Genomic DNA, 15817 nt, shown 5'->3' with positions numbered 1-15817 from the left:
CAAGTCTCGTATAGGAGGGGGGCATGATTTTATGCCTTCAATTTGTAGATCTGTCCAAGATCTTTTGGTTGTGCAAATTTCACACAAATTGACCAAATACTGAGCTCATAATTGCGTCTTGTGCTATATTAATCTCGTACCCTGATCTCAGTTGGTTCGGGATGTCGAAATGCCTGACCGTGGGAGATCTGGGTACGAGATTAGTGCCATATGGCACTCTTTGGCGGGAAAGGGTAAAAATCCATTTAACATTCTCTCTTTTCTTTCTCTCTCCCTTTCCTTTCGCTCTCTCTCTTCTCTCTCTCTTCCCTTCTTCTAACTTGTGCCTCATTCAACTTGTGCCTCATTCAACTCCTTTCTTTCTTTCTTCTTAATCTTCTTCTAGTTTCCACTTCTTCTTCTCTTCTCTTTCTTTCCTCCTCCCTTCGTTGTGTTTCTAACCTCCTTTTTCTTCTTTCTTCCGCTCTCTTTTCTCCAGCAGATGGAGCTTTTTCCTCCTCCTTCCTTTCCCTTTGGCGCTTTCCGTCTCGTAATTTTACCCTGTTACATTAAATTTCATGTGTAAAAACAAGATGATAATGCCTTGTCGGGTTCACCCCTATTTATGGGCAGAGAGGGGGTGATCTTGCCGTCGGATATAACCCTTTGTTGCCTACTGAATAAAAAGTTAATCGTCCAATGCAATTCACAATATAAGGATTAATAGGTAGTTCTTTAAACTTGTTAAATAAAATAAAATGGTCAACAGAATCAAACGCCTTAGCAAAGTCAAATGCGAAAACCCCAGCACAATACTGATATTCATCATCTTTAGGCAGGGTTTGTACATCACAAGCTTTACCGAACGGTCGCCAAAAAGGGGGATGGCCATAAAAAAAAAAAGAATGGCCATCTAAAAGTTCAAGTAGTCGTCAAAAAGTACGAAAATGTCCACATGCCGACAGGCCCTCTCCGTCTCTGTTCACAGGCTAATGCACCCCCACCCTTCCCCTGCAGGGATATCCTGAGAACGAGGTTGCACCGAACTCCAGACAATCATGGCGAACAAGCTTATAGCAGCTGTATTTGTTTACAGTTTGAGCCTGTTTTATGGCTTCCTGGTGTGTTTGGCAGTGTTATGGGATATTATTCGGAACCTGAGAATACCATCGAGAGCTAAAAAAAGGGAAACACGTAAGTGTACCTTCCAGTTTTAGCTAGTTTAGCAGTTTAGGATCGGCTCGGTTTAGAGGTAAGCTTACTGATTACTCTTCTCCAAAAATACCTGCGCTTTAGTGCTTAGAATTAATGTTCCACTAATTTGTAAGGTTGACTGAATTTATCGTCTGTTATGTAGCTAACTGTACACTCAAACTGTCCACGGAAAATAAATTCCTGCGACGCTTTATTTTCCCCTGCGCCATGTTGGACCTCTAGGCGGGTCCGCCCAGGTTCCTTCACTCGTGACATACCATATGCCTGTCTGATACGTATTTATATTTTAGCGGACTTTCCTCAGAACGGCACGTTTTTGTCATGGGGTGTAGGATTTGTTTTGAGGAACCACCAACATTTGGACCCTTCGGCTCAAGTTTTCAAAGGCACCGCCAAAAAAATTTAGGCACCAGATAACTACCATCGTTAGCCCTTACTTCAAGAATCTGGAGGCAGACCTTGTATCTTCAGGGATATGATTAGGCATGAGTTATAACGTGCGTGCTACAAAACTATTCAGTCTTGTAAGTTGGTTTGATTTTCTGTTGAATTGGTGGAAAATTTCCGCATAGCTCCATACATAATTAATATTATTATACATGCATACCGTAAATGATCTAATAAACCCCGGGGGCGTTTATTGAATTTCAAAGGTCCGAGGGGGGGGGGGGCATTAAAAACATAAGAGGCGTTTAAAAGAGAGAGGCGTTTATTCTAATAACTGTAACATGGTAACCTAAATACGGTATTATAATAACCTGAACGACAGAGCTTTAGCAGACTATCAAGTCCGTCCGCTGATAAGTAATTCCAGGATGCTACAATGCTAGGACAAGCTGAAAGAAAATTGCTGAAAGCGCAGAGATCAAGAGCATTAAAGAGCGCTACCCTCACTTTGAGCTGGAAATTGAGCAAGACACAACTTGCACACCAGTGTTAATTACCGCAAATAAATTGATTGATTGTATTGTACATCTGTTTGTAGTTTATGTGTGGTTTTCAGGGAAGGGGACGTTTATTAGACAGGGGGCGTTTGTTAGAAAGGGGCGTTTAATACAAACTTGTCAGCTTACGAGGGCGTCAGTTAGATAGGAGGCGTTCATAAGGCGTTCACAATTTTATTAGATTATTTATGGTAAATGTCATACTAATCCTCATACACAAAGAACTAACATGAATAGAATTTGAGTCGCAAAATGTGAACATAATTAATGTATGGGGCTGTGCGGAAATCTTGCAGAATTGGTCTTGATCAGATGTTTCTATCATAATTTTGGGTTTGTGTTTCTCAAGTTCTAGAATAATTAACTATTAATATTATTCTTCATGGAGTTATAAATAATGTGTAGTTCCAGAAAATATCCATACCCACCCCATGGAAGGTCATTGAAAATTCTTAGGGGGAGGGGTGTCTTAAAAGCCAAAATTTTAGAAGCAATGTGTGAAGCTAAACTGGAATTTCCTGAGGGAAGGGGGGTGGGGTTCAAAACAAAAACTTCCCATGGGGTGAGTGTGGATATTTTCAGGAACTGCATAATATCAATATTTTGCTCACTAATTTCAAAACCTTCATTGAACTTAATTTTTCCAAATTTTTGACTCACAGTTCTGCTGCTCAATTTAATCAGTCTCCCTCATAATAATTATTAGTACAAATCAAACAACACTTGTCTTTCAGGGTTCTTGTTTGGAGCCGGTAACAAGTTATTTTACCTTCTATTCATGAAAATGTTACCAGCTATTGTGAAAAACATGTCTCCAATATTCAGTATTGAAACCACTTTTAAAATTCATCATACCGGTATTTTGAAAAACCTGATCCTATTGCAAATTAATTTTATACCCTGCTAACAGTGGTTTCTTTCTGGCAAGTCTTTTAGCATGTACAAAGTTGTTCGCGTCTTTAGTGTTTCGCGTAGTCAGCTTGTTTACTGCCCCAAGAGAAGTGAGACCTCCTTTTGCAAATCTTTACAAGAACCCTGTTTTTGTGTTCTTTAGAACTGTTTTTTATTCATAATTCAACAGGAAATTGATTGTAAATAACAAAATTACAACATTTGCAAATCTACATGTAGTTGTCAGGGCAGCTGATGATGGTTACTTTTGTTGACATGTAGCTCCTTCATGCCTTCTGGATCCAGAGCTTGGTGAACACAATTTCCTACGAACAGCATCAAATCTGAAGATCCATTATGTCGCTAAGGGAGACACAGGAAAGCCACTTATGTTGTGCCTGCATGGGTTCCCTGAGGTATGTCTCTTTTGTTACTGTTAATTTATAATGCCCATATTCGCAAAAAAAGGTGCATCAACAACTCAATTGAATTAACAGCTATTAGTGTTCAGAAAGTGCATTTTCACACATGAAAAGTTTAGTTGCTGCTAACCTGTATGATATGAGGGAGCTTGGAAACTTACTTGTAATGTGCACGTGTACATCATGCAGAATAATCAATGACTTACTCATAGATGAGGAAAGTGAGTAGTTGAGAACAATACAGCAGCATTTGTTATCGACAACTAATAATATTAAAAGTAGTTTTCCTTTCAAAAAGGGAAACTTCTTTGTTGTCAACAACTATATTTTTCACCGTTTGTAGTCAATAACTTAATTCACACACAAGATGTTTTGTCAAGTTGATAACATTTTGTTATCAACAACTAAAAAGTTATTGATAACAATTTGCTTTGTCTGTGGAGGTCCTTAATTAGCAAACCAAATTAACATTATTTCAAATACCTCCAGATATTTTGTTTTTGCTTTACTTTGAAATATACTTTTCTGGGATTTTTATTCTACTATAATTTCTGAATTACAACAGTGGGCACTGCTTTATGACTAACAGTATTGTAATTGCCTTTTCTTTTATCTCTTTGTAGTTCTGGTATTCATGGCGATATCAGCTGAAAGCCTTCAGTGATGACTTCAGGGTTGTTGCTGTTGATTTGAGGTATAGTGATTTATTTTATAAGTACCGTATTTTCTTGAGTAAACGCCGGACCCCGATTAAATGCCGGCTTCGTATAAAAGCCGGGTCAAAACTGCCGATTTTTAATTAAATGCTGGGTGCATTTAATCGGGGCCCCGGCATTTGTTCAGGGTCCCGGCGTGTATATAGCATGTAATTAAAACTTAAATAATTTGCACACAGTAGCTGACACAAACGAGGAGGACATTGGCAACATTACCGTTTATAAACTTAAAACTTCGTATTCATATCATTTACTTGCTCTTACATCATTCATATATTGTTTATGTGCTGTTTTGTTAGTGATACAAATCTTGATTGCAACACAGTACACTTGCCGTATGTACAGTACCATAAAACTGTAACTTCGGGTAATCCAGGGGAAAATTGTCCAGCACTGACAAACTGCCCCTAGGTTTCCAAGGATCGGTAATAATAAATCAACGTGGAAAAATGGCTGAAAATCGCATTTCATTAACAAACGCCGGACCCCGATTAAACGCCTGCCGCGAAAAAACGCCGGGTCAAAACTGCCGAATTTTAAATAAACGCAGGAGACGTTTAATCAAGAAAATACGGTAATTTTAAGTACTCATTTGCAAAGAAGATATCCTATCATGATAAAATCTCTCCATTGCTGAGTCTCCCTTGGAATCACCTCTATCTGGCCACTTAAGAGAGGTACCCAGGCAGCCATACTATACTGGAACCCTGTCTTATGACCATCTTGTCATTATGACAACTCTTTTGTGCCCCAAATCTATTTATTATTATTATTTTTTGTTTTGTTCCTCTTTTATTAAAGGGCATCTGACACTCTTCTGCGCATGTGCGGCGATTTGATTTCTGATCCGACGGAACAGTTTTCAAAGTAGGCATCTGCGAGGAAAATCTTTTTCCATCCACCTTGTGAGGCTTGCAGAAGTGAAAATAACGATATCGAGGAACTGTTGGTCATTTGTGAGGGACTGAAATCGCATATTTTGTATTTTTATTTGAATATCGTCGAGAAAATCAATGTTCTCGAGAGGACATTGTAAATCATTGTAAAACATTGTAAAACATAAATATATTACAAATACAAAAGGTTAAAGGCCAAACAAAGAGGTGTTAGAACGCACGTGAAAACTTCAGATTATTACGATTTCCTATTGGTTAAAAAAGATTGTTGTCAATCAAGATCGCACATGCGCGTTATCGTGACAAAGGCCCTTTAAGCTTGTCCTGTTCAGATTTCTTGCTCGCTTCAGTATATCTCTAACATACCTTAATTTACACAAATGTAATTCTCTCTTGTACATTAATCCTAGGCTCTACAAACATTTCCTACATTTTCTCATATCCCAATAAAGCTCAGTGTCATTTCTTTGTTTACTTAAAAGTAGGTGGTGGTTAATTAGAAAGCCTTTGCTACTTTGACCACCACACACATTTTATAATTTGTACTGTATTTATTTTTATCTTGTAATCATCTGTTGTAATACTTTTCTTTCTATGTTAATGTTGTGTAAATAGTGTGAAATAAATGAACCATGAACCATGAACCGAATGATTTTAAAGTCCAGTCATCTCCTTACTTTTAAAACCTTGTTAATCTGACCAAACCATTATTGCGACCAAATTTTCAGAGGGATACATAATTATGTAGGTGCGTCCAAACCCTTAAAAACCTTCTTGCAGGATGGGTGTATCCCCAGATAAAAATCTTCCATACATAAATCACACCATCACTGATCAACCTGCACTGGCTTCCAGTTACCCACAGAATAGAATTCAAGATAGCAATGCTAGTTCGCAAAATTAATATGTCTATGGCGTTGCATCACAGTATCTTTTAGACTTGATAAAAATCAATGAGAGCTCGTGGTACCAGTTAAGATCACACCGGGGCATTAACTTCTAATGGATAATACCAGCTATAGAACAAAAAAGACACTTGGGGATAGGGCATTTGAAAATGTTGCGCCCAAAGTATGGAACCGACTCCCTTTAGAAATCAGACAATGCCAATCATTGAATACTTTTAAAGTTTTACTAAAGACAAATCTTTTTAAATTAGCTTTTTATTAGTTCTCTTATTAACTCAAATTTTAATTTTATTGTTTTTTCGGAGATTGTTTTTCTGTATTATTGTTGTTATTATTTAGATTAGCCATTCATTACTTTAAGATTTTATTGTTGTAATGCGCATTCGATCATATCTTTATTGCATGTTAGACTGCGCAATATAAGAAATAAACATTATTATTATTATTATTATTATTATTATTATTATTATTATTGTTATTAAATCTCCTTCATGAAAACAGCTACCAACAATCGCTGTTAATATTTTAGGGGGTATGGAGAAAGCGATCATCCCGAAGAGCGAAGCCAGTACAAGATCTCTTACTTGGTGAATGATGTGAAAGAAATTGTAAGTACATGCAAGAAAATACAGTAGAACCCCGCCTTACAACCACCTCATTTATTTAATTAAGACTATATTTTGCGCCCTGAAAGAATTTAAAGACCAGTCATTTCCTTAGTTTTACAACCTCATTAATCCGATGACCCCGTTATTACAACCACATTTTCACGACCCAGGTTCCACTGTAATTTAAATGTTATGTTTTTTTTAACTCTTCAATGCCTAATATCAAAGAACAAATTCTCGTGTCTTGTCTCCTTACTTTTCTTTAAAAAGTACTGGGGAGAAATTACCAAAATATCAAGAAAATTCATCTTGGGTCCTTAATTCTCATGACCTCAGTTGGATAACCATTGATATTACAAATTAAAAAAGAATTTGATGCTGATCATTTTTAGGGCTTATTAAGAGTTAAAGCACAGAAAATCAAATGACTGATTATAAATAATCACGACAGGTGATAAGGTGGAAAAAAGTTTGAAAAATTATACAACAACATTTTCAGTGTAGATTGTGTGGCAAAGCAGGGGGAGGGGGAGGGGGGTTAATTTTTAACTTTAATCTTTCCAAGATTGCAGTAGATTAGCTATTTGTAATAAGTTATTTTCTAGGTGGCGTTAATTACCTTACATAAGTTGTGTTTACATTTATTTCCTCAGTCTGTATTCCAGTGTGGTAAAACAATAAAGTTTGTTGTTGTTGTTGTTGTTGAGCAAAGCCATTTGATTGGAGAAGGTAGAGCTGGACTGGACTCAGGAGGGAATTTATGGATCTGTTTTCAGATGTTCTCATAAAATTGTAAGCCACACCCTGATTCAGAATGGGATTTCCAGGATGTACTGTAACATGGCATTGTACATTTATCAGCATTTCTTTGTGGCAAGTGATCAAGAACTAAACTGTCATTTTGTTGATAGATTGAGGCTCTTGGATACACTTCTTGTACCTTGCTTTGCCATGACTGGGGTGGAGCTTTGGGATGGTAAGGCCATGGAATTGAATGTGTTCAATCTATTTTTCTTTTCTACTGCTTGTTTTTGTCTTCAAATAAAACTGGTCTATTAGTAAAGCTTCAGAAATTTAATATCAACGATAATCATAACAACGCTCCAAGTTAAATTTTTCAGTAAGTGGCCACTTGGCAACCAACTCTTTTGTTTTTAAGTCACCAAAGGAAATTTTTAGTCGCCAGAATATATGAATATTAAATGTTTTTTAATAGTTAACAATAATTAATGATAATTTTTGCAAAGTTAACAATTAATAATACCTATTTGAAATGCTCATGAATTTGAGGTTATAGCTCCCTTGAGAAACAATATCTGGCTTACTACAATTCGGTCAATAAAATTTTACGCCTCTTATTGCAAAATGAAGTATCATTTAAAGGTATTTCAACCACATGCACGTGAAAATGTAGCCGTGGTTTGTAAATGGCTTTTATGCAGCCATGAAAAGTTATTTCCTGAAAAGTTATTTCCTGAACGTCTGAAAGAAAAACTTGCGAAAGGAATCATTTTGATTTAACACGAGAACATACTATCATAAAATAACAAAAAGTTTTACGAAAAAAGCTTAATGAAAAAAGTTTGAATTTGCTTGCATTTTTCAGGTTACTAGTCTATCACTGAAACACAAATTAAGACGAACAGATAGGCATCAGAACATGTAAAAAGTCCTCGTTCGTCTCAGCTGGAAACGGAAATGATAGAGGACTGACAACAATGCAAATAATTTAAACTTCGTGTTTAAAGTCCGGACGATTCAACTTTTTTCTTTTGATCTGATAATTCCTTGGTTCCCAAATTGGCGACTCTCATTCAAAGGTCGGTCGCCAGTGGCAAACTTTTAGTTGCCATGGCACCCAAAGTGATCGCAGCTTGGAGGGTTGTATAACTTTAGGTTAGAGTTACTGTAATAAATGAACGTTGCCCAGTGGTAGAGCATCCGAACTAGTAATCAGAAGTTGTTAATGTTAATGTTGTTAACTCCTGATACCAGCACTCGATTTCCTTTTTCCTAGTATGCCTGTGTCAATCACTGAATAATCCATCATTCTCAACATTATAGTTTGCTTAACAAAGCCAAGCTTGGACTAATGATAATGATGATAATGATGATGATATTATCTTTTAACAGGGGGCCCATGTCACAAAAGTTGTTTTAAGTGGGTCCCTGTGTAGAGGCTGGGTTCCCTGTATATTTTTTGCCCCTTTTTGAGTCACATGACTCCCTTGCTTGTATCAGTGGATGATTCACTTGATGTAAAAATAATTTATTAGCTTATTGACTGTTGGCGGCATTTCGCCGAAATTGTGGAGCACCAAATGTTCGTAACAGGCCAGGGCTGTGATTGATTGTGAGGTTATTAAAGCATCCATGAACTTTGGTGAATTGGCCCCTACACCCTGCATAACATAAATATCCCAAATTAAGTGAATAAATGAAAATTTCAAAGAGTAGTAAGATTTAAAAGTAATAATAAGATTAAAAGACATTATGTCTTGATTAACTTCAGTTTGGTGAATGGAACGCAAAACATTTAAATTTAAATTTTCAGGTATATGGCACACATTCATCCAGAACTTGTTGACAAGCTTATTGTTTGTAACATCCCACATCCAAGGTCAGAGTATTCATATTCTTATTAGGGAACTGGTCATAACAAGTTTGTTCAAAGAGCACCCACCCTTTCTGGGGTAGGGGGGTTATCAAAGACACCACCTATCTTGTGAACATTATGGACAAAATTTTATTGGCTTTAAAATTTGAGTTGACACAGAAATATTCAACTAGCAAGAGTCAGCATTACTAGATAAACAAAAAAAGTGAGGTTTGAATGTCACTGTCATATTTTACTGCTGGATAGAGGGGTGGCTATGCAATAAAGACACCAGCTTTTGAGGTTGAGGAAGGGGGGTGCAGGTAGAGGCCACCATCTATATTGGGGTTTGGTGGGTCCTGTTCGAGTATAGTAGTTTTGACTACTTTCCAGTATAATACTTTATTTAGTTCCAGAAAATGTCTATACCCCCTCCCCCTCTTTAGAAGGGACTGGAAATTCCAGGGAGTGGGGGTCCTCAACAGCCAAGAATGAAGTTAAATTGTGGAGTTCCAGAAAATATCCATACTCCACCCACGGAAGGTTTTTTGTTTTGCACCCCCATCCCCCCAGGAAATTCCAGTTTAGCCTCATTCTTTGCTTCTAAAATTTTGACCTTTAAGACCCCCCTCCCCATAAGAATTTCCAATATGACCATGGGGTGGGTATGGATTTTTTCCTGAACTACACATTGGAATTTCTAGTGGGTTAGGGGGGCCCTAGAGCAATTCACATCTGTGGGGGGAGGTCTGAAACCACACATTTCTTGTGAGAGGGGATGATAAGTGAGTGATAATTTGGAGCTTAAAGATCAAAGTGAGTAATGTATCATATCAAGCCTTTTGTATTCTGTGTCAGTGTTGGTATTAATATGAATACAATAACAACCTGATGATAAAATACTAACTTGACACAAAAGTATTCCGGAATTTGTCTAAATTTACTTTTTAAAAGAAACTCAAATCAACTTATGGAAATTGTCATAAAAAAATGATTACTCACTATCTTGAGATCACTCAAATTATCAAATGTAATGTAATAACTATAGTTCTATATTTTTTCTTTCTCTTTCTCCTTAAATTTACCAGTCTTTACAATGTCAGTTATGTCAATTTTACATCCTTCCAAAATCCTTAATGTTAGTTTATCTTTAACTTGTTACGTTTTCATCTACATGTATAGTGTTGTAATTAAGTTACAAATTTTATTTATTTGTAATTTCTTTTTCTTTTCCCCTCGCCTCAATTAGCCAGCTACATGCGGGTGGAATTTTAATTTCTATAATAATAAATTTATCTAGTGTGTTGCAATAAAGTTTTGTTGTTGTTGTTTGTTTTCTTTGTTTGATCCATCAGATGCTTCGCCAAGTGTTTACAATCTTCAAGAAAGCAGTTCTTTTCTTCCTGGGTAAGGAAAACTCTAGTAAAGTTTTAAGTTAAACTTGTACTGTGCAGTTCCAGAAAAAATCCATACCTACCCCATGGAAGGTCATTGGAAATTCCTAGGGGGAGGGGGGTCTTAAAAGTCACAATTTTAGAAACAAATTAGGAAGCTAAACTGGAATTTCCAAGGGGGAGGGAGAGTGCAAAATAAAAAAACCTTCTGTGGGGGGAGTATGGATATTTTCTTGAACTGCACAATGTTATGCTACGTCTGTATAGCTACTTTGTTTTTATATTCTGACTAGCGTGTGTTTTTCCTTATTAGCAATCAGAAATATTTTATGAGGGCAGAATTACTGATTTAATAATATTCTCTTTTTGGTCTTTGGTTGAAGAAGTGTCAATTAATCATTTGTGATTTGAAGGTTTTTTCTTTACGTTCTTGCTGGTGGTTTGGCAAATGAGGGGAAATAATGAAACACAGTTGCTATCAGTAAGTAATAGTAACTATGGGATTATGAAAATTCCATTTTCATGGTTTTCAGATTACATCACTACGGAGGAGGGCTTGGGCCCTAAAACCTTCAAATTGCAATTCATTTTTGTCTTCTACTTTATACATAGATTAACATAGCCGATAGGGGTATAGATGGTAAATCCAGTACTTTGTAAGATTGTGAGAACGTTTTTTTAAAATCTCAGACCAACGCTTCAGTTTCTCCATATTTTTGAGCCTGAGACTTCACCTTAAAAAAAAAAAAAAAAACTGAGTCCAAAACTCTGAGTGCTTCTGAGTGCTGAAGAATTTTAGAGTTGATAGTACCAAAAAGAAGGTTGGCATTCTTCCTGCATGTGTTCGTTGTTCACCACTTCTTATATAGAGTCCTAAAGTGATGACGTCATAAAAACTAAATTTATTAAATTATGGGATTTTTTCATCTGATTGGAAACAGCATGTTGAAAAAAGCCAACGTGCCAAAACTGAGCGTTTTTGTGATTTGGGGTCGAGATATTAGCACTGTTATGCCCCGATGACTCCAAATCCTTCTAATTTTGCCTCAGTCCCAAACATTTGGAACTGAGACAAAATTAGACGGATTTGTATGGAGTCATCGGGCATAACAGAGCTAAGGGAACGCGTCCAAATATCGGGCGGGTATCCGATGATGGGAATCGGTACCGATCAATTTCCCGACTGTTCGGAGTCGACATGGTTTGGCTGGCCTCAAGTGCCGTTTCCGATTCCGATAGGATCGGTGCCGATTTAATCAGAAAGAACTTGACCTCCCGATCCGATGCGTGACAAAAAGAAAACGACTAGCTATATAAATATCTCGACCCCAAATCGCAAAATGATGTTGATTTTTGTAGGCATTTCTCATCATGCTCTTTCCGATCATATGAACAAATCCCATAATTTCAAAAATTCAAATATTTGTGATGTCACCCTTTAGGACTCAGACTCTATTACTCTGAGAAATAGACTAGAACCTTTCTTTTCTTGCCCAACGATATTCAAAACTTTGAGACTCTTGAAAATATTCAAAATTTGAGACTTCAAGACGGTCCAAATTCTAGTGCTGAGCACTAGATTCCGAGATGCTACCTTTAAATTGCGAGACTTGGTTTTAACTATATTTTTTGAGACTCATCATTTTTGATAGACCATGCTATACCCTTATACATATAGTGGATTAATTAGTTTATTCCATTCACTCAATTGTACTGACAACATTGATCACTTCTTCTTTTTTCTTTTGCAGTACATATTTTTCTTCCAGTTGCCTTATCTCCCTGAGTTCTTCATTGAGATGAATGACTTCAAAATGTTAGGCCCAGCTTTTAAGGTACTGGCAGACTTGGATCAGGGTTAGAAAATTGTGTCAAAACGTGTTTGCTTTACACTGAAAACTCATCTAGACTTTTAAGAATTGTTTTGCTTTAAAATGTATTCTCTGAGGTTAAGATCTAAAAGTTGAAATAGACTACATAATAAAAAATCGGAAAATCCTGCTTTAAAGCCAAGTAGTGATAAAAAACTAAACAACAACAACGTTTATTTTTACTTCAATGAAAGAATTAATGCATATACAGTAATATATTAAACTTTGAAGACTAAAAATGTACTCCAGAAGTTTTTTTAATATGAAATTCGAATTGGTCAGTTTTTTTGTTGCAGGTTACAATGGGCTTATTGTTTTAAGTCTGTGATGATTTTTTTTTTCACGTTTATTTCACTCTCTTGTGGCCACCATGTGAAGCAAAATTTCTTGTCCAAGGAAACAGCCTGATGGCGGACTGTCCTTGAATTATTGACCTTTAAATCTGATGACCAAAAGCATAAAATAATTTAGTCCTTAACCAATTATTTAGTCTATGACGTTGTACATTCATGACTTTTTTAAGATTGATCATAACTATATCAAAATTCTCAAATCTGATCGGCTATCAACAGCCATGATTTGAGCATTAATAGCACAGTGCGTGAGCTGTAATATGACAGTTGCACTTGAACGGAAGTACCAATACTGTTGGTTGTGGCTTGTGGATGACTTTGTCTTTTTGCTTTCGCCAGTTTTATCCCGGACCACTTAATTTTAACTTCTGCATGACTTACTTTATTCAGAATGTAAAGAATTTCACGGATGAAGATATTGAAGCATACAAGTATGCTTTGAGTCAGTCTGGGGTCAGTGGGCTGCTGAACTACTACAGGAATGCAATGATGTCAAATGATCTGCCTAAAGGGTATTCCCGCACAAAGATTAAGGCCCCAACTCTTGTTGTGTGGGTAAGTGTTTTTAGCTGACTATGGTGCACACAGTACATAAAGATTTTTATGCGTATAGAGTGTGTTCACGACGGCCATGTTGGAGGACCGAAACAATACAATGATTTTCCTTTGGGAAATATATTCTATTTTTATGCAAATATCTTCTATTGTTTTAGTCCTCCAACATGGCCGCCGTGCACACACTCTATACATGTGGAAATGCCTGCGCATATACGTGCTGTTATGCAGACCTGTTCGTGCATGTGTTCAGGTGCTGTGTAAATAAAGAAATAAAATAAATAAATAAATAAATAAATCGATTTCGTTTAACGAGGGTGACACTTAACAGTCTTTATGACCGACAAACCTGTGGCCCTCAGACTCCAGATCGAATTGGAATTTGGAAATGTTGGTTTTCTAGAATAAGGGAAAACCGGAGTACCCTCCCCGAGCAAGGACGAGAACCAGCAACAAACTCAACCCACATATGACGCCGAGTCTGGAAATCAAACCTGGCCACATTGGTGGGAGGCGAGAGCTCTAACACTGCGCCATCCCTGCTCCCCTCATATGTGTGTTGGGTGTATTGGGCCTGCCGCTGTGTGAAAATGCGTTCTTGTATTACTCATTTGCACTGAAAATGATGTCTTGTTTACATTTTGTAGGGAACTGAAGATAAAGCACTTACCGTAGAAACCTTGGATGGAACAGATGAATACGTAACTGATTTGACTATCGAGTAAGGAGTTGACTTTAGACCCTTTGTTCTTGAAAACTACCAGTCATTCTGGTAATTATTTTGCTCATCAATCTGTCCTTCCACCCATTGGCTTCTCTCTTTCTCTCTCATTGCATTCCTCCATTCCCTCCTGACCTCTATTTTCCTCCCTTCTCGTTTCCTTTCTCCTTGCCGTTCCTTCCTACTACCTGTCTCACTCTTCTCCCCCTGCCTCCATTCCTCTCTCACACCCAACCCTTCACTCTCTGCCTGCCTCCCTTCTTTACACTCTTAGTTCTCTCTTTGTCCCTGTCTCCCTCCTACCCCTTCCCTGCCTCCCTCCTTCCTTCCTTTCTTTCTTTTTTCCCTTCCCCCCTTCCCTAGCTACTTCTCCTCCCTTCCTCTCTCCCTTCCTCCCCCTTCCCTCCCTCCCCTGCCTCCCTCATCCCTTCCTCTCTCTCTTCATTCTTTACCTTCCTCTCCTTCCCCCCAGCCTTCCTTCGTCTTTCCCCGCCCCTTCCTTTTTCAGTCTCTTCCTCTTTCTCGTCCTCCCCCTTCCCTCCCTTCCCTGCCTCCCTCCTCCTTTTTTTCTCTCTCTTCATTCTTTCCCTTCCTCCCACTCCTTCCTTTGTCTTTCCCTGCCCCTTCCTGCTTCTCTCTCTTCCTCTTTTGCATCGTCCCACATCCCTCCCTGCTGCCCTCCTACCTCCTTCTCTCCCACACTGATTAATGCAACTTTATCAATTGGGTATTTAATACCGCCTTTACCTAATGTCTTTGTGCCAAGTGCCACATAAGACCTCAACATCCAGTTTCTAATCTTCCCCTTCATCTGCAGCTAGGCATACAGTCATATCATTCCACGATCTCCATCCATTTGGCATCCATTACTCTCAAATTCCTGGTCCTCTCCCCCCCTCTCATTCTCCCTGATTCCTTTCAATTCCCCCTCGCCTCCCTCCTACCTCCTTCCCTTCCTCTCTCCTGTACAGATAACTACAACTTTGTTAATTATATTTTAAGAATTTGCATACTAATTTTTGTCTCTAAAATCTTTCTCAACAGATACGTCGCTGGCGCAAACCACTGGGTGCAGATGGATGAACCGGAGGTTGTGAATCACCACATCCGGGAATTCTTAGCTGCCCATCCCAACTAAAGCTGCCAAAAACAGGGCAATGCATGCAAATGGCAAAAAAAAGGCCAGAAATGGGGCATACTGATTAAGAAATTATAGAGTGTTTACTTTAAAAGTGCACTTTTCCACCAATGGGAAGAGCTGAGTGCAACTTAGAGATAATTATTTGTCGTTTAGTGATTTATAATTATGATCGTAGTTGTGTAACTTAAAGTGCACATAACCCCCAAAATTTTTTTCGCTTAAATAAATCTTTGCACAGGTCTGTTCGAAAGGCATTGAGCCTTTTTGCGCCTTTTTTCAGCCAAATCTTGACTTGTTATAAGCTGTAAAAGTTACGAAATCTAGCCATCATCTGTCCCATGACCGAGCTAGTAAGGGGCATGGGTCTCTTCCTTACTTGACGTCACAAACTGATTTGCATTGTATTGTGAAAATGCATGCAAAGCAGTTTGTGACGTCATGTAAGGAATAGACCGATGCCCCTTACCAGCTCAGTCATGGGACAGATAATGGCTAGATTTCGTAACTTTTAAAGCTTATAAAAGGCAAGATTTAGTTGAAAAAAGGCGCAAAAAGGCTCAATGCATTTCGAACAGGTGCAAAGATTTATTTAAGCGAAAAAAATTTG

General features: G+C 37.7%; 1 protein-coding gene across 1 annotated transcript; it reads left to right on the top strand.

Moving 5' to 3' along the window:
* The first annotated feature begins 1026 nt into the window (after positions 1–1026).
* On the top strand, positions 1027–15324 carry LOC146462677 (epoxide hydrolase 4-like). Its single transcript, XM_085085385.1, has 11 exons — positions 1027–1173; positions 3312–3445; positions 4075–4145; positions 6501–6579; positions 7491–7555; positions 9134–9199; positions 10531–10582; positions 12321–12404; positions 13184–13348; positions 13996–14069; positions 15114–15324. Exons 1-11 carry the CDS (start codon positions 1038–1040, stop codon positions 15205–15207), a joined length of 1020 nt encoding a protein of 339 aa, XP_084941511.1. The 5' UTR covers positions 1027–1037; the 3' UTR covers positions 15208–15324.
* Positions 15325–15817: the final 493 nt, after the last annotated feature.

This window comes from Pavona decussata, unplaced genomic scaffold, assembly GCF_977016875.1.
Source record: "Pavona decussata unplaced genomic scaffold, jaPavDecu1.1 SCAFFOLD_186, whole genome shotgun sequence".
NCBI lineage: Eukaryota > Metazoa > Cnidaria > Anthozoa > Scleractinia > Agariciidae > Pavona > Pavona decussata.
Note: the sequence above shows the minus strand (reverse complement) of the source record. Positions and strands in the feature narration are given on the sequence as shown.

What these genes read in the sequence shown, in the direction of transcription:
- LOC146462677 (XM_085085385.1), top strand. Translation starts at nt 1,038, where the DNA reads ATGGCGAACAAGCTTATAGCAGCTGTATTTGTTTACAGTTTGAGCCTG. An exon ending in TGTTAGGCCCAGCTTTTAAG is followed by an intron (nt 12,405 to 13,183) that starts GTACTGGCAGAC and finishes TACTTTATTCAG; the next exon opens with AATGTAAAGAATTTCACGGA. An exon ending in GTAACTGATTTGACTATCGA is followed by an intron (nt 14,070 to 15,113) that starts GTAAGGAGTTGA and finishes CTTTCTCAACAG; the next exon opens with ATACGTCGCTGGCGCAAACC.